At 27.6% G+C, this 22332-nt stretch overlaps 10 protein-coding genes across 10 annotated transcripts; 3 read left to right on the top strand and 7 right to left on the bottom strand.

Annotated features, from left to right (window-relative positions):
- Window positions 1-739: 739 nt before the first annotated feature.
- On the bottom strand, window positions 740-2113 carry PNEG_00733 (hypothetical protein; the record flags this gene model as incomplete). Its single annotated transcript, XM_007874443.1, has 6 exons — window positions 1809-2113; window positions 1647-1767; window positions 1480-1602; window positions 1009-1435; window positions 875-965; window positions 740-829 (listed from the first exon to the last, which is right to left on the bottom strand). The coding sequence occupies exons 1-6, from the start codon at window positions 2082-2084 to the stop codon at window positions 740-742; spliced, it is 1128 nt and encodes a 375-aa protein (XP_007872634.1). The 5' UTR covers window positions 2085-2113.
- A 34-nt stretch (window positions 2114-2147) lies between these two features.
- On the top strand, window positions 2148-4400 carry PNEG_00732 (hypothetical protein; the record flags this gene model as incomplete). Its single annotated transcript, XM_007874442.1, has 10 exons — window positions 2148-2693; window positions 2746-2939; window positions 2991-3302; window positions 3345-3446; window positions 3495-3530; window positions 3581-3751; window positions 3796-4037; window positions 4084-4167; window positions 4208-4267; window positions 4311-4400. The coding sequence occupies exons 1-10, from the start codon at window positions 2659-2661 to the stop codon at window positions 4398-4400; spliced, it is 1326 nt and encodes a 441-aa protein (XP_007872633.1). The 5' UTR covers window positions 2148-2658.
- Window positions 4401-6145: 1745 nt separating this feature from the next.
- PNEG_00731 (hypothetical protein) lies at window positions 6146-6716 on the top strand (the record flags this gene model as incomplete). Its single annotated transcript, XM_007874441.1, has 4 exons — window positions 6146-6400; window positions 6445-6577; window positions 6622-6634; window positions 6684-6716. 4 exons carry the CDS (start codon window positions 6146-6148, stop codon window positions 6703-6705), a joined length of 423 nt encoding a protein of 140 aa, XP_007872632.1. The 3' UTR covers window positions 6706-6716.
- Window positions 6717-6978: 262 nt separating this feature from the next.
- Window positions 6979-10741, bottom strand: PNEG_00730 (hypothetical protein; the record flags this gene model as incomplete). The annotated part of the gene is made up of 8 exons (XM_007874440.1): window positions 10641-10741; window positions 9607-10589; window positions 9409-9560; window positions 9334-9364; window positions 9070-9290; window positions 7582-9020; window positions 7427-7540; window positions 6979-7379 (listed from the first exon to the last, which is right to left on the bottom strand). The coding sequence occupies exons 2-8, from the start codon at window positions 10522-10524 to the stop codon at window positions 6979-6981; spliced, it is 3276 nt and encodes a 1091-aa protein (XP_007872631.1). The 5' UTR covers window positions 10525-10589; window positions 10641-10741.
- Window positions 10742-11013: 272 nt separating this feature from the next.
- On the bottom strand, window positions 11014-12613 carry PNEG_00729 (hypothetical protein; the record flags this gene model as incomplete). The annotated part of the gene is made up of 8 exons (XM_007874439.1): window positions 11014-11061; window positions 11103-11435; window positions 11494-11593; window positions 11643-11716; window positions 12025-12094; window positions 12141-12373; window positions 12426-12511; window positions 12559-12613. 8 exons carry the CDS (start codon window positions 12611-12613, stop codon window positions 11047-11049), a joined length of 966 nt encoding a protein of 321 aa, XP_007872630.1. The 3' UTR covers window positions 11014-11046.
- A 237-nt stretch (window positions 12614-12850) lies between these two features.
- PNEG_00728 (hypothetical protein) lies at window positions 12851-15385 on the bottom strand. The gene is made up of 8 exons (XM_007874438.1): window positions 14922-15385; window positions 14576-14763; window positions 13945-14527; window positions 13762-13899; window positions 13561-13714; window positions 13402-13516; window positions 13118-13356; window positions 12851-13065 (listed from the first exon to the last, which is right to left on the bottom strand). The coding sequence occupies exons 1-8, from the start codon at window positions 15374-15376 to the stop codon at window positions 12874-12876; spliced, it is 2064 nt and encodes a 687-aa protein (XP_007872629.1). The 5' UTR covers window positions 15377-15385; the 3' UTR covers window positions 12851-12873.
- A 191-nt stretch (window positions 15386-15576) lies between these two features.
- On the top strand, window positions 15577-15856 carry PNEG_00727 (hypothetical protein; the record flags this gene model as incomplete). Its single annotated transcript, XM_007874437.1, has 3 exons — window positions 15577-15619; window positions 15662-15730; window positions 15770-15856. The coding sequence occupies exons 1-3, from the start codon at window positions 15617-15619 to the stop codon at window positions 15854-15856; spliced, it is 159 nt and encodes a 52-aa protein (XP_007872628.1). The 5' UTR covers window positions 15577-15616.
- PNEG_00726 (hypothetical protein) lies at window positions 15625-16788 on the bottom strand (the record flags this gene model as incomplete). The annotated part of the gene is made up of 4 exons (XM_007874436.1): window positions 15625-16415; window positions 16467-16584; window positions 16626-16677; window positions 16721-16788. 4 exons carry the CDS (start codon window positions 16786-16788, stop codon window positions 15868-15870), a joined length of 786 nt encoding a protein of 261 aa, XP_007872627.1. The 3' UTR covers window positions 15625-15867.
- A 136-nt stretch (window positions 16789-16924) lies between these two features.
- Window positions 16925-20430, bottom strand: PNEG_00725 (hypothetical protein). Its single transcript, XM_007874435.1, has 14 exons — window positions 20283-20430; window positions 20176-20242; window positions 19823-19973; window positions 19687-19773; window positions 19573-19641; window positions 19310-19517; window positions 18781-19263; window positions 18592-18737; window positions 18148-18544; window positions 17986-18105; window positions 17514-17936; window positions 17385-17466; window positions 17278-17342; window positions 16925-17235 (listed from the first exon to the last, which is right to left on the bottom strand). The coding sequence occupies exons 1-14, from the start codon at window positions 20418-20420 to the stop codon at window positions 16996-16998; spliced, it is 2676 nt and encodes an 891-aa protein (XP_007872626.1). The 5' UTR covers window positions 20421-20430; the 3' UTR covers window positions 16925-16995.
- A 777-nt stretch (window positions 20431-21207) lies between these two features.
- Window positions 21208-22148, bottom strand: PNEG_00724 (TATA-box-binding protein; the record flags this gene model as incomplete). Its single annotated transcript, XM_007874434.1, has 5 exons — window positions 21208-21249; window positions 21295-21426; window positions 21472-21732; window positions 21780-21867; window positions 21931-22148. 5 exons carry the CDS (start codon window positions 22146-22148, stop codon window positions 21208-21210), a joined length of 741 nt encoding a protein of 246 aa, XP_007872625.1.
- Window positions 22149-22332: the final 184 nt, after the last annotated feature.

Here is a 22332-nt window from a genome sequence, read left to right as displayed (position 1 = left end):
ATACAAATATTAATAATATATATATATATATGAAAAATTATTAAAATTTAAAGAAATTTGTCAGAAAATATCTTTTAACAAAAAACAATAATTATAATAAATTTACTATAATAATTAAATTGAAATTTTCATATTTAAAATACTTATTAGATGCTGTATAGTAATTTTAAAAAAAAATAGTAAAAATACTTAATGTTATATAATGTTCTTAGAATTGTTATATATTGTATAAATATTAAAATATTTTTATAGAATAATTTGATATTAAATTTTCTTAAAAAATTAATAAAATAATATTCATTTTATATATTTTATTGATAGTAACATAACAAAAATTTAAATTTGTTTAAAAATTATGAAATACAATACTACATAAAATTTGTTATGATATTAATATTATTAATTTTAAATTTAATAATATTAATATTGTAGATTTATATATATTTTTAAGATTTAAATTTTATTGAAGAAACATTATAATTATTATCTATATGTAACTATTATAGATTGTAATATTAAATGAATATTTTTTATCAATATTATATTATAAATCAGAGTTATATATATAAAATATAAACTTAAGATATTTTCTATTTAAAATACTTTTTAAAACAATTATGACTAAATATGTCTTATTTTATTACAAGACATATTTTAAATATACGTTAAAAATTATTTATTAATCAAACGAAATTTCATCAATAAGTATTTAACTTTGCTTAATAATCTATAAATAGCTTTAAATATCTAAATTTTCATTATAATTTAATACTCTTCTTGAGCGTCTTTGTTTAACTTTTTGATATTTATAAAAGAGACTAATTGCGTCCTAATATGTTTTAGAAAAAAACAAAGTATAATTGACCTATATTACTTTCAAAACAATAAATAAACAACCGCCAATAACACTGCAATGAAATTTACTAGGAATCCATTTTTTTGCTCCAGGAATTTTCATAATACAACTAAAAAAACATGTAGTATTTTAAATTAAATCATTTTAAATACCTTCCTATTATACTGCTAATTTTTGGAAACATAAGTGTTCCTACTATCATTCTTCCAAAATCAATATCTTCAAATACTACCATTCTTCCTCTTATATCATGATTTTCCTCATTTTCTTGTGTTCTCGTATTCGTTTGCCTTATTGATTGATGTTCTGAAGGATAATAACCTGATATTTCCCTCTGAGGATAAAGTTCCTGTCCAAATCGCCTATGTATTGGAATTATAAAATGCCTGTATATACTATTATAAATAATTCGAATCCATGGTAAAATACAAAGAGTAAAAGTAGGTGATAAAGGTCTTGAGATATCTAAAGCTTGATCACCAAAAAAAATAAGTGGAATAATCGGAATAATAGTATCAAATTGACTAAACTGACTAAATATTAATATAAAAGGAATCGATGGAAGACCAAATGCAAGTTCTTCAATATATTTAGAAATAAATTAAAGATTCATATAAAAATACTCCAAAAATATTCATTATTCATTTCAAATTCCATTATTTTTTGTGCATCTTTTTCTCCACAAATAGTATAAATAGTATGAATTCCATAAAATGCTGCTGAAATTAACGCGGAACTACCAAGTCCTATAAACATTCAAAAATAAATAACTAACATTTTACCATGCTACCGCAAACTATGAATATTGGTACAGATTTTCGTAAAACTTTATCAATTTTTGATAAAAACCAAAATGTAAACGTTGATGAATCCTTTAATCGTAATGGACATTTACATTGCGGACATAAAACCTTTAATTTTTAGTCTGTTTTTAACATAAAAAATAATATACTGGCTTATCTGACAAATCTGTCTTTTGACTTTCGGTTATCCAAGTTAATAAACATTTCTCATGGCCAATCAAACCACATCTACAAGGACTTCTCCATGAACCTTTATCATTTAGGCCTTCTAAAATGTCATCAAAGCATATCCAACATCTTTCAAGGTTTGATGATGTTTTTTTAATGTCCAAAATTTCTGTTAACTCATTTTTCTCATTATCTAGACACTGATCTTTCGGAAAAAGGGAATGTTCACCAACAATAGTATGAGAGAATGTTTCCATGAATGTATTATGTTTATTCTTTCTTTTAAAAAAAACAAAGGTTCAATCATCGTTAACTCAAAAAAAAACTGAGAAATTTGAAGGAAGAAAATAAGGGCTATTTAATAGAAAAATGAATAAATAACATATAAATGAAGACTTTTATATGATATAATGAGTGGTTCTCAAAAAAACAGCGAAATTTCGAATGATTTTGAGGAAGATCTTGATATTTCTTCAGATGAAGAATATAAAGTATCAAAGAATAAGAAAGAACTGGATAAAAATACAGTAAATAAGAATAAAAATACTTTAAGAAAGACATATTTTTGTAATTTTCTGTTCTAATCAAATAAAAGAAAGAAAAACAAGGCAATCTTATTATTCAGAAGATAAAAGAAAAAAAGATTATGAGGAAGAATGTAGAACAATACAGGAGAAGAAAAAAACAGAAAATAATGTTTTGAAAAGCCAAAGATCTAGAGAAAATTTACATTTTGATATTAAGAATTGGGCTAATATAGAGGCAATTGATAAAACATTATTTGAAGATGTTGATGAAATATTTGAAAAGGTTTCATGGCCATTTAAATACATGGAAGATGAGGAATTGAATAATGTTAATGGATTGTATGTTTTTTTTAAATGAGATTCTTTAGAATTATCTGAAATGTTGGTTTAGAATACTGGATGATTATTTAAAAGCATCATTGCCTTTAAAAGTGTATATAGGTACATATGAAGCTTCGAAATTACATATTATTGAGAGATTTTCTTTTTATTCTTTAAAGAAAGCATATCCATTAAAAACGGGATATATTATTCATGCAGGCTTTCCTATATGGGGACTAGATTGGTGTCCAGGACATTTAGAAGGTATTTAAACTTTTTAAATTTAATAAAGGTAATTTAATCACATGATAATAGGAAAACAATATTTGGCTGTTTCAGGACATCCTGATTATGAAACACATTCAACACTTTTGTATGCAACAAAACCTAAAAAATCAGCTATTCAAATTTGGTCATTTCTTCCTGGATCCAATGATGGATTATGTAATAATCCTCAGTTAGAAATATTTATTTTTCATGCATTTGGCTCTGTTTGGGATCTTAAATGGTGTCCTTTAACGTCAAAAATAGATGGAAAACTCGGATTTTTAGCAGCCATATTTGGTGATGGATGTGCAAGAATATTTTCAATTCCTTTATCAAATAAAACAAATGAAACATTATACAGTTAATATATTTTTGTATGTATTATTCTATTAATTTTTTTAGTGAAACTTGAACAAGTTAAATTATCTTTAAAAATTCATGATACCAGATGTACTTGTTTATGTTGGATCTCTTCAAATAGAATTGCTATAGGCGCTTCTAATGGTTTGATAAATAAATAATGATTTTTAAAAATAATCATAACTATTTTAGGTCAAATTTGTATTCTTGATCTTGAAAAAAAAGATCGTCAGTATTGAAAGTATTATTTTATGAGAATAATATTTAATATTTCCTAGCAAACATTCCTATTATATCTTTTTTTGCTCATAGTTCATATATTAGAAATATTGCATCATGTTCACCATCTTATCCGAATTTATTAATTAGTTCGGCATATGATTGTACAGTAAAAATAACTGATATTAGAGACCCTTTAGGTGATATAGCATTTATACAAAGACAAAGAGGTTTTAATTTTTTTATTTTTTTAAATTTTCTTATTAATTTATAGCTATGAATTTTATCCTTCAGTGGTGGGATGAACTTTCATGTATTATTCTCAGTGATAATATGTGTGGCTTACGTTTTATATTTTTCCAAACTTTACAGTCCTCAAACCATATAATATCTCTTGATGGGACTCTTTGGGCAGTTGCAATGAGTCCAGTACATCCATTTGTGGCAGTTGCTGGAGCCGATGGAACAATTTCAATAGTTAACTTTATTAGAAAAACATTTTCAAAATTACGTCAAGTAAGAGAATTTAAAATAAAAACTACTTTAATAATTCATAAAATAGCCTCTTTCTATTCGTAGAATATACCAATTAAGTGTTAATTATCAAGACATGAGCTATCTTTTAGTTGAAAGTTTTAAACCAGAAGTAATTTCTCTTGTGTATTATTTTTTTTAATAACATTTAGAAATATCAAAAAATTAATTCTAATCCTATAATATTTCCTCCAGAAATAGGAATTACAGTTGTAAGTACATATTTTATCATATTTTCTTGATTTAAGTAATAAGGCATCTTGGAATCCTACTAAAAAATATGGTGGTTGGTTAGCAAGTGGTTCTGCATCAGGAATTCTTAGAGTAGAAGATCTTTCATTTTGAATTTTATGATACATAATATTTTATAGTTTTTAATTGAGATAAAATTTATGAATATTTCTATATTTTAACAACTTATATTATTCAATATAATGTAATATAAAAATTTCAATTCAATTTGTTCTGGTTATTAATATATTCTAAAAGACAGAACTCTAGAACATTTTATTGAATTGTAACATTATTTTCAATTCTATTATTTTATCTTTCTATTTCTCATACTTTATCAAAAAAAAATTAATAAAATATGCTATTAACATTTCAATTTTTTTATATTAAACATAATAAAAACAATTTTATGGATAACATATCATAAAAAACCATTATATACAAATTAGCAAAAACATACAGTTAAATAATTTTAAAACATTCAACTAAATAGAAATTTTACAGAATCTTTATAAAATAAATTAAGACATTAACTTTAATTTTTATATTTATTTTAAAACATATTCTTTTAAATATATTTAAATAGAATTTAAATTATTATACTGAAATATATTTGATGTAAAATTTAAAAAACATTATAAAATATTTTAAATTTAATACTTTTTAAACAAAATTAAAATTAAAATAAAATATTTTTTTCAAATAAATTTAAAAAAAACATAATTAAACAATCATTAAATAAGAAGTTTTTTTGATGAATCTATAATGAAACTTATATACACGTTTTTGTTTTATAAAATACTGAGCTAAGATAAACAATAGAAATTTGATTAAAAATAATCTCTATATTTGCAACATTATCATACAATTACAATATTATCTAATAGCTTTATTGACCAATAGAAAAACTGCAATTCATTATTACATAAAACATTCATGTATCAGTGCTACTTTTTATAATATAAAAAAGCTTAAATAATCAACTATAATATTAATTTTTATCTGTAAATGAAGTAATAGTTCTTAACAAAAATTTGAAAAATATATCTTCTATTAAATAAATCTATGGTTTGTAATAGACTTCTTTCTATAATAAAAAGAAAATGACACTACAAATTTGATTTATGCTTTTTCTTAAATTCCAAATTTTAATTATAAAGATCTGATTAATAAATATATCTTTTCATTTAAAATGTAAGTATTTATTTATAACAAATCCTTCAAAAATCCATAAAATTACTAGAAAAGCATATTGTATCTGTATATATTACAAAACTTATCCCATTAAATCATATTTGTATATCAAATTCTTCATAAAATAAACCAACATATAAAAAATATCAATTTTGTTCACAATTAATTCATAAATATATTTAAATAATATTCATCTTAATAAAATACTTTTTCTATCTTTCATTGCTCATAATTATTAAAGTTAGATTCTTAATACATTACTATAGCATTTTCATGATCACGTGATACACAATACTATAAACAAAAATATAATTTTTTACATATAAGAGCTAGGATATATATTGAGCTAATTGAAAATATATGGGTATATTTTTTATTTTTCTTAATTTTCAATAAAATTACTCCAAATATCAATCTAAACCCATTATTAAAATTTTAAAAAAATTCTTAAAAAAAATAAAATATAAGAAAAAAAACATATAAAGATATCATATGTATTACAATAAATATCCTGTACTTTTCTCTTTATTTTTTATATGGCATATTTATAGCTTTTTATGCAAACAGTAATGCATTAAATAGAATACTAAATATAAACAAATATATTTATGCATTAATTTTCTATAAGACAACTCATTTAAACAAAACATCTATCTTTCAAATACATGGGTTTTAAAATGTATTGGATTTATATATTTATATACATTCTACCTATATATTCTGCGTTTTTTAAACAAAATCAAGATGAAAAAAACAACTGCTATGGCAGTTTAATGTGTGGACCTTCAATGACGGGAAGCTGTTGGCAAGCTATAACAAAATATCAAAGCAATAGTTATTATTCAAAATATACAAGTCGAACAGAATCGGATTTTGGACTTGGATCAGGCTGTACAGTTATATATACATGTGATTCAAATGTAAGAAAAAAATATATAAAAAAAGATTTTAAAAATAAATATAGCAATATATGAATGTATCAGGGAAAAATATTAAACAAAAAGCAGAAAATATTATAAAAAGATGTCAAGAAGATCCAGGTATTCCTTGTGGATCTGAATATTTTAATACAGCAAGAGAAAAATGTAGAGTAACAGGTATGTTATTAAAAAATAAAGACTTTTTTTTAATTATAATCAAGTAAATTATTGCGCGTGAGTTTTTTTCAAAATAATATATATTAAAAATTAAATGTGGATATAGAGAATGTAATGATCGAGGGTGAAAAAATGTATTAATATAATCAACACATTAGTTTTTTATCAAGCCGATATTACATAGAATCTTCTTTTTTTTTAAATTAATATACAGATTATATTTCAGCTTGTTTTACAAAATTATAAAAATAAATAGAAATGGTAAGATTCAAAATAATAAATTATACAATAGAAGAAATGTATAAAGGGGTTATAAAATACCCAAATTATATTAAGTACAATTTTAGCATTAAAAATTCCATAAAGCAATAAATTGCTAAATTATTTTAGCAAATGCCCATTTAAAATGCACCCGTAATAGATGAATTGATTGACCATCGAGATTGAGAACCAGTTGAAGGAGAATTAGGGGAAGAATATACCATTGTAGGAAAACCAGACAATCCAGATTTACAGTGTGTTTGATCTAGAACATCATCATACCTTATCATAATATGTTGCTTTTCTATTTTACAAGTGAAAAAACCTCCTCCATTTTGAGAATTTCCAGATATTGCACATGCATCCAATAATTGTTTTGATTGCACAGGTGTATCAGAAAATAAATCATTATACAAACTTAATACTTGATCAATTAAAAAAAGCCTAGTTTTAGAACCATATTGCTCATCAAGACGCAAACAAATAAGTTTACACCGTTGCCGCAATACGTTCTGAGTAACATGATACTGACTATTCCTGTCTATTATACTTAATAAAAATCCACAATATATTATATTGAAAACATACTAGTATTTGAAGGCCAAATATTTGGAAACCGAGAATTTGATAAACTAGGTAGCCATACTTGATCAGAAATATTACGATGACGTGATTCTTGAGAATTTGAAACATGCCGATTCACTAAAAGATGTTAATAATTTTCAATTTTATAAAAAATATACAATTCATTGTTTCTATAAATGGAGAATCTCTACGATATATAGGCTTAGAACGATTAGAAAATCCTCTTGAAGTATCATTTACATGATTTAATATAATTGAATCATTATCATCATCATCTAAGAGCGCTTTACTTCCCATAACCTCACTCAATTCATTAATAGTTGGCGTTTTTCGTAGTTCATCCTTATAAGCCGTAGTACCACTAGGCCTTTGAATAGGAGAAGGCCTTTTGATTGGCTTTGCAATAGAACTAGGTACGATACGTGCAGTATTATCGTCTAAAACTTTGGTCCTATTCTCATGAAGTCCCAGTATACCGTTAGGATTTTTATCTTCCATATGATGATGAAATGGACGAGAAAATGATGTAGGTGTAATAGGTAACGAATGATAACTATTTAAATTTCCAGAAAGAGGTGACGATTCATTTTTGTACATATTAGAAGATACCTTAGGCAACCTTAATGGAGATAAAGAATAATCATACTGCTGATTTGACGGTGTAGATGACAAAGAAAAAATCCCCCCAGAAACATTATTAATGATAGGATGAGATGTTAAAGATTGATATGTGGAATGAGTAGATGATAAATTCTGACTAAAGGTAGTATCAAGACCAGGCGGATGTTGCAAAGTAGAATTTAAATTAGAAGACATATGTGGCGACTTTTGAGAGGTATTTTGGATACTAAATGAAGAATGAGATTGAGGAAATATAATAGAAGAAGATGATAAAGAATTATCTGACTCTTGCTCAGTTTTTAAAGAAAGAAATGATGAGTTTAATGGACTAGAAACAGAAGATCTTGTTTCCTTCATTGACTCTGCCATGCCATAAAAGGTTTCTTGATTTTCAATCTGTGGAGATCGATTTGACGAACTAACTGAAGCCATAACTTCTATCGTCTTTTGTTTTTGATTATCCTTCTTATCATTCCGTATTTTATTTTCATTTTCTTTAATTTCCTTAATCTCTTTAATTTCTTTAACATCTTTAGGTTCTTTAGGTTCTTTAAGTTCTTTAGGTTCTTTAAGTTCTTTAGGTTCTTTAAGTTCTTTAGGTTCTTTAAGTTCTTTAGGTTCTTTAAGTTCTTTAAGTTCTTTAGGTTCTTTAGGTTCTTTAGGTTCTTTAGATTCTTTAATATCTTTGACTTCCTTAGTTTCTTTAAGATCCTTCTCTTTCTTCAATTCTTTCTTTTGCGAATCTTTTTCTGCTTCTTTTCGTTTTCTTTCTTTCTCAGTTTCCTTATTTTGAGGTTGACGACGTTTTTCTTCTTCCAAGGCCTTTTTTTCTGCTTCTCGTTTTAGCCTCAATTCTTCTTTTTTCTTTTTAGCTTCTTCTAGTCTTTTTTCTTCTTCAATACGTAATGCATTTTCTTCTGCAAGACGCTCTGCTACTTTTCTAGCTTTCTCCTGATCTTTTAATTGCTTCTGAAGCCTAAATACATTTAGCCTTTTAAAACTAAATTAATATTAAAATCGAATACTTTTTCTTGTCTTTCTTTCGTTCTTTTTCTTTCGCCTTTTTTAATTCACGTTCTTCTTTAAGACGATTTTCCTCTTCTAATTCTTCTAATAATCTTTGTTGTCTCTCTTCAGCAACTTTTTCCCGATAAGCAGTAAGAACTCTTTGTTCAAACATTCTAGCAGCGAATATTTGAAACATTCTTCTCCCCTCTTCTATTCTTTGTTCCTCATCAAGAGTATTCTAAAACATTAAAGTATATGTAAGATTTATATAAAACAAATACCATTTCATCATCATCACTCTCATCATCATATCTAACCATTATTAATAACATAAAATAATAATATAGTAATCTTACTCTTCATCATCGGAATCAAATTCGGTCGTTTCTATTTCCATAACAGCCTCCTCTTCTCTTTGGATTCGTCTTTCAGCAAGTTGTTCCATCATTTCGATAAATTTTTTCCCATCATTTTTAAGTAAATCATCTGCTACTGTAAAAATCCCCCCCTAATAATTTATTAAAACGCCCAAATAATATTAATACAAGACTCACTTTAACCGCCAAACTATTTCCAAAATTAAAAAAATCAAATCTTGAATCTACATTTTCTGACAATATACTTTCATAATCCCCATCGCTATCAAGAACACCTTCGCTATCATCTAAATCTTCCGAGCGTCCTGTCATGGAATTCTTATGTAATAAAGATAAAGAACTAAACTTTTGCTGTTGATTAGCATATTGTTCCAGCTCTTCATAATATGCATCATATAACATTTCAAGCTCTTCCTCAATCGCAATTCGTTTTCTATCACATACAGAACACGAACACGAATGCTTTTGCTGCTCTTTCATTTTCCTTAAAACTGCCTCTTTTTCAATTTTTACAAGTCCACGACGTTCTTCTTCTCCAAGTTGTAACCAAAATTCTTTAATTCTTTCTCGTTCTTCATGAGTACTAATATTCCATATTTGATCCTTAGACTTTCTAGAAGTAACACGGCATTGTAATGTCGGCTGTGTCATCATATCTGAGACATTAGATGAATGATATGTATCATTTACAACCCCCTTCTTCTTTTTCTTTTTTCTATTCAATGTCTTTCTCTCTAAAGGTCCTATATGATTATCTGCATGTGAAAATGATGGTCCTAACGTCTGTTCTCGATGTATTGGAAATGATATACTGGGAGATGCAGGGTCATATTCTGAGTCTTCCAAAAACCGTCTATCATGATTCTGTTTGCATTCCGATTGCAAAAAATTACCCCCACCCGAACATGATTCACATTTAACTATAGATGATCCTTCTCCTTCTGTCTTTTTCTGCTTTGTACGCTTCTTTTTCTTCTTTTTATTTCGTGATACTATTCCATTCATTTGTAACATTTCTGACACCCTTTCACCCCCTTCTTTTTCTATCTCTTCCTTCTCTACCCTCTCACAAAGACTATGCATCATAATACTCATATATTCTTCTTCTTCTTTAGTACAAGTTATTTCTTTATTCCTTGATTCTTGTGAAAATTTCTCTACTTGTTCCATTAACTTATTTTTTTAAACCTTCAATCGCACGAATAACTAACTTTGTTATTAACCCTTTAATAGGTCCTTTAAACCCACTTTATTCGCACGTTTAGACCTTATTTCTGTGTCTTCAACCAGCTTTATATGTTTTAAAGATTAAGACGTATGTTGTCTGCCGTTCTCGTCCGTACAAAATGTGTCCTTTTTTAGAAGCCAAGATGAATAAAAAAGAATAAGGAAAAATATAAGAAAAATAAAAAGAAAAAGATTCAAAATATAATCAATAAAGAGATTTTAATTGGTCTTTACTGTATAATAAATAGGTTTTTTCTAAAAAAAATAATATAGAAGAGGAATATAGAAGAAATTGAAATTAATAATTTATATGAAAATGAAGAAAGAAATAAGAAAAATGAATGTATTGAGTAATATAAATAAAAATAAATATAAATTTTTTTTAAAAAGTTAATATTCTCGATCCTAAAAAGCTAAAAAAAAATAGATAAATTAAATAATTATACCCTAACAGAGTCATCCATAGGGATTCTGGAAGAACTCTCTCTTGGGGAAAAATCTTTAGAAGATCTTACAGGAGATCTAGTTTGAGAACGATCACGAAGGGGAGATCGATCGTATGAACCAGCTCTGGAATATCTATCATCTTTAAATGCTCGACGACTTGAATAATCATCGCGACGATAATAATTATCCCTATCATCTCTACGGTATCTTGGAGAACGTCGATCATACCTATCATAACCTCTATCATAACCTCTATCGTAACCTCTATCATAAGCTCGATAACGAGGAGATCGATTACGACGGGGAGAACGAGAACGAGGACGAGAAGCATCCTAAAATTTAAAGATTAATGATAATAAAAAAGAAATTATAATGTTTGTATTTTAATACCAAATCTTCACGAAGAACGACTTCAGAACCTTTAAACTCAACGCCATCTAATTTTCGAATAGCAGCTCTGAGATCTTCCTCGGTTTCAAATTCAACAATTCTATAAATATTTTAATATTAAAAGAAGATTTATTGAATCATGTGAATACCCTTTGCCACTGCCATCACGACTACAATCAGCATAAGTGACTTCTCCTGCAGTTCGCATGAAATCCTTTAGATCCTATTGAAAAAAAGCATAAGCATGTATTTCAATTGAATATATCCAGAAACAAATGTGGAGAAAAAAAAGTAGAGCCATCCTTTAACAATCCAAATTCATGGCTTATTTAGTCCCAAAAATGCAGTCATAGAAAACCCATATGCTCAATACCCAGTTCTTTATGAACCAAATATCCAAGAATTTCTCGGAATCATATATATTATAATACCATAATGAGAAGACATCCAATCTCCTTAAACAGATCCAAGCATAAACGCATTGGGACCAAAAGATATTCGACAAAAATAGAAAAGACAAAATTGGCTAACCTGCCAGCTGACATTTTGAGAAAGATTCTCAACAATCACCCTATATGCAGTCCTTCTTGGTCGAGGATAACTTCATCCATATTACATCATTATTCCAAACCAAATATAAAAAATACCGAACTTCCATATCGCGACCTCGAAAATCATCACGACGTTCTCTTCCGCCACGAGCAAATTCAATATTAATTCGTTCTCCTAACATTCTCTTGCCATCTAAAAGCACCTTAACACCTACATAGACAATTTCCATTATTTCTACCAAGATCTTAATCATATTAGTCATTGTATTTAAACAAAATAAGCAAAACATGCCTTGAACTGCATCTTTCGCATCCCGTGAGTTTTTAAACTAAAACAAAACATCCATTAGAGATATTCAGGATATGTCTCAAGAAAGAAACTTCAACGAATGCAAATCCGGACATCAACTTGATTTCTGCTATATCTCCATAACCATAGAAAAAATTTTCAATATCTCGACGATTAACTAACCAATTTTAATTAAAAAAAAAAGCACTTTCATCAAATCCTTACTATTCCTAGGAAGATTTCCTAAGTAAACTCGTGTTTCTGAAGCTGGTCTTGACATTTTTTTGTCTTTCGCAAAAAAATTCGAATATCAAATTTTTACGATAGAAGATTTTAACATACAACGTCACAACGGGTCTTTTATGAGAAAAAGGCATGTTTATAAGAAACAATAAATATACAAGTCAAATAGAAGAATTCATACATTAATATAATTAAATATGAAACATGTATTTTTTTAGTTGAAAAAATGAAGAAATTTAATGAGAAAATATAATTAAGATATATAAATAGATTTTGAAAAATTTATAAATTATAGAATTATCCACGAATAAAAGGGTGTTTAAGCGCCTCATAAGCAGTTAATCTTTTTTCAGGGTCCAAATCTAAACAACGTTCTAAAAGATCGACAAAATTCTTGATTAATTTAGGATCTTCATTTGACATATTACTTAATAAACGAGATCTTAAATCACGTACCGGCTTTGATATGGCAATTATTTTCGAAACATCCTATATAATAAGCAGTCAGTATAAAGAAAAAGAAGTAAATAAAAAAAGATACATTTCCAGTAACTTTATCTTTTTCAGTACTAATAAAATTAAAATGTTGATCAAAATGTATACTACTAAATTGTCCTTTTCTAATAATTTTATGATTGAATTTTCCTCGACATTCCATCATTAATCTAAGCATATGATTATTTGTTCTACCAGGAAAAAGTATCTTTCCAGTATATAATTCATATAATGTACAGCCTATTGACCATATATCTAGCGAATAATCATGTGATAAACCCAAAACTATGTCTTTTGTCAAAAAATTGTAGAGAAAAAAGGAAGATATACTAATTTCCGGTGCACGATAGAATCGACTTACGAGATAAGGAGTAATATTACTATCGGAATCAAAAGATGCTGATCCAAGATCACATATCTTTAAATAATTCCTGGTTTCGTTTACCTAAATTATATGTTAGTAATAAATAGCTAGGAGTTAAGATTTACAAGAATATTATCAGGTTTAAGATCGGTATGAAGAATGTTACACTTTCTTAATAACGAAAGTCCTAAAAATATTTGTTGAGCATAGGCTCTAACTGCTTTTAAGTTTATTCCCACATCATTTCCAAATTTTTTAAGAATTTCACGTAAATTAAGACTATGTTATCATCAAAATTACATAATCAAGATATGTATATTTTATACCTTAACATTTCAAAAACAAGACATAAATGCCCTTTATGTTCAAAATGCCTTTCTAAACGTATAATATGCTTTCGATCATCAGGATCAGCCTCCATTAATTTCTTTAAAAAAACAATCTCTCTCATTCCAGCTTTTCGCCTTAATGAAATATTAATAATCAATAAAATATTGTACAACTCTTACATAGTTTCATTATTTCGTATTAGCTTTATTGCGACCATTTTTCTTGTTTTTGAATCTTCTGCTTTTACAACACCAGAAAACATTCCTTTTCCAAGATTGGATCTTACGGCATATCTACCATCTAAAAGTTCGCCCAATATTACATGATAATACCCCTCTGGATCATCCCAGTTATCCAACAGACGCGCATCAAGTTCACGCGCAGCAAGCATAACAGAATCTTGTGCTTCACTTGAATTTTTTAATTCATGTGTTTGCTCATTTACTGATTTAAACTCTTGAAACATATCATCATCTGCAAACATATCTAATTCATCGTTAACATTTGTTTCATTAATTTTCACTTTGTCATATCTGTTTTCATATCGTGTTAGTGTATTATTTTCATTTTGTTTAGTTTCATCATATACTGCTGCACTAATATCATTATTATTTTTAAAATGTTGTCGTTCTTCATCTAATTTTCCATCAACTATTGGATCATAATCAGCAGCCATTTCTCCATCTTGTACATTACTAATATTGGAAGAATCTTTAGTCAATTGAAAATCAGGCATATCTGCCATTAATGGATGAAAAGAAGCTAATTATATGACTAAAAAAAATAAAAATAAAAAAAAAAAACACAAACCTGATTCATAAACTTTATTATCTGTTTCAGGAGATGGAAAAGCTAAGGTATCTAATTTTGTTTGAGAATCTGGAAATGGGCTATGTTGACCTCTGTATTTAGCAAGAATAGCCTCTCTGTTTTTTCTTCTTTGTTCAATTAATGCCTCTTCATCTATAGAAGACTTTTCAAAGACTTCTTGTTCAAATCTAATATATTAGTTCAATATCTAAAATACTCCTCAAAAACCATGCCCATATGTTCAAAATATAATTCAATCAATATCCATATAATCTTAATGCAAAAATAAAATAAAAAATACGAAATTTAGCACGATTTAATGAGGAAAATATAAAATAAAACTTACATCGGTGATCCATTTTTTTTCCATAATCCATCCTTTTTTTTTTCATCTTTTTCAACATCTACCTTCAAAAACCTTTTCTCCTCCTTGTCCAATTCAGAGTCTCTTTTCTTCTGCTCTGAAATATTCTTTTTTTCCATCCCCGACATTTTAGATTTTCGTGACCTTTTTACATGATGTTTAGAAACATATTGATGCTCCCATTCGTATCCTCTCTTAAATGAATTCTCATCTATATCATGATGCCTCTTTTCTTTACTTCCATGTGCTATAGATATTGAATCTCTGTTTTGAGAAATATAAGGTTTACGCGAATACTTATAGCTTTCTGAATCGCGCAAAAACCAGACCTTTTGTTTTCCTAAAAACTCTTCATTTTTACAAATAGAAGCTATCTGTTCTTCTTCCGTTTCTTTAATTTCTCCCTCGGATAATTCATCATCACTTCCATCTACCATGACACTTAACGTTTAGTCTTCAACCTTTCAATCTCGTTCAAAAAGTGCAAACCAACACTTAACCCACTATCCAATGCTTTTACATGAGATACCTAGTATTTCTTGCACCTAATTAAGCCTTTTTCCACCACAAAATAGCCCTTTTCTAATACTAGATAAAATTTGATGGTTACCGATTCTAAGACTAACGACAGCTTATAAAAATATTTAAAAAAGTTGAGCAGAATTTTTCTAATAAAAATGGTATTTTGAATAAGAAATAATAAAACATATTTATTTCAATAGTCTGGAAGACAAGGAGGAAAATTGAAACCATTAAAAGAACCAAAGAAAAAAAAAAAAGAGCTAGACGAAGTAATTTTTTTTCTAAAAGATTGATTTAAATGTTATTAGGAAGATCTTGCTTTTAAAAAGAAACAAAATGACAACCTAAAGAAAGAACAAGAAGCCCGAAAATTACTTTTGTCGAAAAAAAAATGAATATTGAAAAATTAAGTGATTTTAGGTAAACCAGGCTCACGTATTTTGATCCATGAATCCTCAATTATCCAACCAGTTTTAGAGAATAAAGCCAATCCAATATATGTTTCCATCCATTTTTTTGTTATTTTATAATATGAAGCTTTAATTACTGATACACAACGTTCTTGAATTTGTTCACGACTTAAATCTATTAATCGTTGATATAACCATGGTACTCGCTGACGCAATTTCCACCATGCAATATAATTGTTTTGAATAAGAATCTTTGAAAATTCAAATGGTATATCTTGTGCATCTAATTCCCACTTGTTTTTCATTTCATAAAGTCCTTGAAAGTTTCTTAAACTACATAAATATAGTAGATAACATGTCACCATCTGATTTTGTGCAAATGGTTTTAATAATTTTGGATAAATAACTTCTAATAAATAACAAAGTGCTGGAACATAAGATTCTACATGATTCATATATATTCCAACACGTACAGATGTTTCATATAATCCACAGGTAAAATTATCGATACGTTGACTTGCAGTAATACCTTCACGTAATTGTCCTAAAAAAAAAGAATAAGAAAAAGATGTATAAACTGTATTTTAAAACATACGAAATAAATAAAGACAATGTTGTTGTTCGTTTAATGATAACGTTTGATCGTTTAGAGTTAAGTTTGAAAAAGAATCTTCCAAAGTATCATTATTAACCCTGTCAATTAATGTAGCATACTTTTTTCATGAGTGATTTTTTGTCATAAATTAATACAAACATGTCTTTTTAGTCTTTTGTAAAATATTTCATGTATTTTCGGATCTTTTAATCTAAAAAAATAAATTATTAATTATTTTAAATTATATATTATACCTGTTATCATTTCCTTTACTTATAAGTCCAAAACTATCTAGCCAACGTTTATCTTTTTGATTAGACATGGTAAATGTTTTATTTATAGAAAAAAAAATCGGAATCAAAACGAGCGCATTAAAAAGAATCAAAATATACACTTATTTTTTCTTATAATTAGATATAATAATACATCAATATAATATTTGCAAAATGAAAAGTTTCTGTACCATTGACCATTTATTCGCTAAACAAAAAAAATGATATACTAATTGTACACGCTATTCTTCATAGATTTATGTATGAATTACACTCCAAAGAGATGGCTCTTGTTTTTTCCTCATTTCGATATACGCAAGAGTCCTTTTAAAATATTTTATAACATAATCTTGCATATTTCCTTCTGGTTCCAAAATAGACGATGTACTAGTTACAACAGGAAATTGGCGGGAATTTGGTTCAAATGTCAATGCGTCAAAATTATCAATATTTTGTTTAATCAGATCAATTAAACTATTAAGGAATTTAGGAAGAATCTAATTAATCTTAGTATTAAAAAAATAAATAAAAACACTAACAGATTCGTTTTGATGATCATAATAATAAATATAGCGATTCAAAATTTCAACAAAAAGTTCAGTACCTAAATAAAATAAATAAATGCCATAAAATTTAAATGCAACACTTGTCAAAGGATCAATACAAGCATCAGCTAATTTAAGCGCCTTTTGTAAACATTCTAGTGATCTTGATCCATCATGATAAAGCTAATAAGATATTAAATAAATAAAGCAATAATTAACAGTTTAGTTACATTTTTATCATCATGTTCACCTTTGGCTGGAATATTTGTAACCCACCATAAATGGCTAGCAAAATATACTGCGCGCGTTTGATCAGGTTTTTTAAGCAATTTAGAACCATGTAATGCACATTTTGTGATTAGAGTATCATAATTCTCAGAAGAAAAATTTCTTGTCATTTGCAAAACACCGGCAATAATAACGACTGCTTGATATTGAGCTCTAGATTCAGATAATGATTCTTCATATATTGTAAAAGCTTGCGCGAAAAAATCATATGCAATTTCTTCAAAAGCACCCTGATCCGCTACTTGCCCTGCAATAACAAAATATCGTATGCACAATTCTGCATTTGTTACTTTGGTATATAAATTGCTAATAATTTGGTGAATAAATTTATAAACGGAAGATGCTTTTTGGTTCCAATCATTATCCTAAATAAATTAGGAATTTTAGATATCAATATATTTATATAAGATATACCAAATTTTCTTGTGATTTGTATTTTCTAGCAAGTTTAATAGCTTGCGTTATTAATGGAGGACTCGTATATTTTATACGTTCAGCACCTTCAAAAAAGTTTTTCCTTAATATTTGAAGAAGCTATAGACTTAAGACAATAACTAAAGAAAAGAATGGGCAAACCTTAAATTGAATGTCTGCATTTTCATTATATACAAGATGAACTAATCGAGCAAGCCATCCTTGTTCTTCTAAAGTTTCATCTGTTTCATTATCTTTAGTTCGTCGATTTTGTTGAACATTTCCCACAGGAGATAATTTCATTCCCTCAGTAATTAAAACTCTAACAAGAGAGATTACTCCTTCAAGAATAGAAGGCGTATCAATACAAATTTTGCTTTTTATAAGAGATTGTATTACAGTAGCTGCAACAACTTTTCTTGTATGATATAATTGTGTCTGCAGTAATGGTATATAATTTGGTAAAAAAAGAACTGTAAGAATATATGAATAAGACGATATAGGCGCTAAAAGTAACTTCAAAAAATTGTCTCTAGATTCAGGAGAATGCAAATCTATACTATTGGATTTTAAGCTAAAATATTTAAAAACGAAAAAATATCCTACCTATCAACATATTCCATCATTTTTAACCTAGCATATTTCAAAACTTGATCTATATAGTGAAATTCATATGGATAGCACGTAAGAGCAAGATTACAAAGACTAACAAGTAATGCAGTTATATCTTGAATAGGAAGATCAGGCCGAACCTAAATTATTTTAATAATGAATGTTTTATAAATAATAAAAAACCTTGACTAATTTAATAATTTGCAGCCAAAATAAATCAAATAATTTAACATCGTTAGGAACTACGGAACTTTTATCGTCAATTTCTGTTTTAATAGTACCATTCGTAATATCATAATCTTGTTCTTTAATATCATTAGAGCAATTATTTTCTGCACTAACATCAAGTATCTCCTCATTTAAATTCATAGATGAAAGTTGATCTCCCAAAGCCTCTAATGCTAATTTTTCCTTCTTTACACGCTCATCAAAACTTTCAACTTCTGCTTCTTTTGAAACATATGCTGTTAATCTATCGATAAAATATATCCATATTTGTTTAATGTTAACATGAGGATTCAGCTTCATCGTAACAGATAAAAATTGATCTAAAGTTTGCAAATGAAAATCATCAGTAAACACTTGAATGATCACTTCCATTAAATATTCTTGTGCCAATACATCTCTACATTGAATAATTTGTTCCATAATAGAAGGAAGTATGTTCTGTTATAATAAATTAGCAGTTTCCTTTTCCTTCATAGATATATACCGTTTTATAGATATGAAGATCAATTCCTTCAAGTTGACTTAAACGAACTAAGTTTGTACCCACCAAAATTTTCAATTCTGTTCGTTCTTCTTCTCGCTTAGCTCGCTCTCTCGAATGACCCTGATGTTGAAATCTAACCCATAACTTATTCATTTCAATAAAATTCGTTAAAATAAATGAAATAGAATCGTTCAAATTCCCTTCTGGGCTTTTTTTCAGAAAACATTAGCCTTAAAATCATCTTCCCTAGTGCTTAATACTACCCTGTTGATGCACCAACTGGTAAATGATCTCGAGTTTGACCTGACAAATAATGACGAAGAAATAATCCCCTTTAAAAAAATTATTCCGAGTTTTTATAGATCAAGAACACATACCTAATTGGATGTTGAACACCTCTGGACATTTCCATCATATCTTTCATAATTTCCTTAACTGGAGCATCTTTTATCCCCATATATACACTGTATTTAATAAATTGTTTTGAATACAACTTAAAATAAAAGTCCTTACGTTCCCACTGTAATCATTAAATATAACCTAGGAACAATATTTCCTGCATATTGAACAAGCTCATATACATCTGTTAGATGATGACGGCCTGCCTGATGTGCTTCCAAAAGATAAATTGATAAATACCGTAAAGCATCGAAAACTGCCATATCTGTAATAGATCAATTAGTAAATATTTCTACCAATAAATCCATTGTATCTTTCATTTATATATAATATAGATTATATATATACTGAAGAATATATAGAAAAGATATATGGTCATACAATCCGGTGCATACAACTCGATACAAAATTGTATAATGTCCATATAATATGCATATATTTCGATGAATCAGGATCTAAATACTTACACAATTCGTAATACTGCTTTGGTCCTAAATGATCACTTCTCAACTCTGATAAAATTGTACTTGCATGCTAATTCTCATTAAAAAGTTTTATTGTACTTAATATATACCTTTAACCCATCCATTAACCGGTTTGAATCCAAACAACGTCGCATTTGATGAGTATAGGTTCTAATAGAAGCCAATAACTCATCCAGAGGCTTTCCTTGGTTTTCTTGAAGCGTAGTTGAACCTGAAACCGTAGACATGTCTGATCGAGTTCAATACGTAAATCTCATCGTATGATTAAAAAAATTCAAATATAGAGAAAAAAATAAATTTATAAAGAAAATAAGCATCTGTTAATGAATTGAAAATATATAAATAAATTAAAATGTTTCTAATGTTTTTAATAATATTTTTTTAGTAAAAAATATATACTTTAATTTTATAAAAAGAAAAATATTCTATTTTCAAATCTTTTCAACTTAAAATGTTTAATATAATACTAGATTTATTGCTAATTTACATTTTTTTATTAAAAAATACCATTTATAAAAATTAATTAATCTTTTAAATTAAGATATATTTTTATGGATAAATTGAATAACATGTATCATTTTCTTGATAAAATTGAGATATATATATTATATAAAATCTTTTAAAAAGATATGTAATAAAAAATATCTTTATTTTTTTCAATATCTTATCAAGTTACTCTTAAGAAAACATTAACCCTTTTATTTCTTGGTTTATATTTCTTATAAAAACTTAAAAGAATTTAAATACAATTTTCAAATAGAGACAAGATTTTTTTAAAAAAAAGGATTTTAAAAATGCATTTGAATAGTTTTAAATTGATAAGTTATTTCTTCAACGTTGTTAAAATCTAAACTACCCAAAAAGTCTTTCCTCCACATATGCATTTAATAACAATGATCTATCTTTACGATTAAATCAAAGACCTATGTTATGACACATATTGCAATGACTTGTAATTAACTAATGCAAAATCTCACTATATAATACAAACGGGAACAAAATAACTCCCCAAAATCAAGAACTCTTTCTAAATTCACTGAGTACAGGATAAATAGCCTTTACTCAAAATCAGACCCTCTATATAAAATACTTAAAGACTACCTCAAAAGCCTGATATATTTCTTCCCGAACTTTAGCACCTGTTAAAACGATTTTCCCAGAAACGAAAATCAGCAAAACAATTTTTGGTTTTACCATGCGATAAATCAATCCGGGAAACAATTCTGGTTCATACTAAAGAAATCAACAAATATTCTTAAATTTCAAAGAACGTTTTACCGATGAAAAGGTTCCGTGTGAATACGCAAGTCCCTCCAAACGAATAGGAAATTTAACGTCACATGAACCAACAATATTCTGGATTTTAAAGTCGGTAAACTTGGCGTTGAAACCAAGTTTCTGAATAATTCGAGCATACTTTCGTGATGCCAACTTAGAATCATCCTCCGACTTTGCACCCGTAACTACCATTTTCCCCGAAGCAAAAATAAGTGCAGTTGTTTTCGGCTCTCGTATCCGCATAATAACTGCTGCAAATCGCTGAGATATAATTAAACAATAATCAAAAATAAAGACAAAACGAAAACCTTGGGATTATATTCGGCATTACGCGCATGCAATGCAATCGTTTTTAGATCCAATCGACAATCAAGATTGACAGTAGCAACAATGTTTCTTTAAATAGAAACCAGTTATAAGCTTTCTTCGTTCATACAAGAACGAAGAGAAAATACTCACTGTAATGTAGGCACAATGCCTGATACACCTGCAAACGTATTCGTTGCAGTCTGATTCAACGATGTTAAAACACCATGTTCCATACCCTTCTCATCGCGAGTTCCAGGGTACATCGCACCTGACATTAATATATGACTCGAAGGAAATGATAATGAAGACGGCGCCATAAATGACGCTGCTTCTGCTGCTGATAATGGAACTGTAAGAGGATTCTGCATTCTTCCTCGTACTTATCCACCCCAAACACGAAAAAAATCTCTATCAGGAAAAACACTCGCCAAAATTAAGAACTGTCGATCAAAATTCCAATCAAGGATTCAATCCACAGGTAATATCAGCAGAATTTGTATCACGCTATATAATAGCAGAAATCCTGCTTAATTGTTCTTAATATTTGTTCGA

The sequence above is a fragment of the Pneumocystis murina genome (assembly GCF_000349005.2).
Source record: "Pneumocystis murina B123 chromosome Unknown supercont1.2, whole genome shotgun sequence".
Lineage (NCBI taxonomy): Eukaryota > Fungi > Ascomycota > Pneumocystomycetes > Pneumocystales > Pneumocystaceae > Pneumocystis > Pneumocystis murina.
Note: the sequence above shows the minus strand (reverse complement) of the source record. Positions and strands in the feature narration are given on the sequence as shown.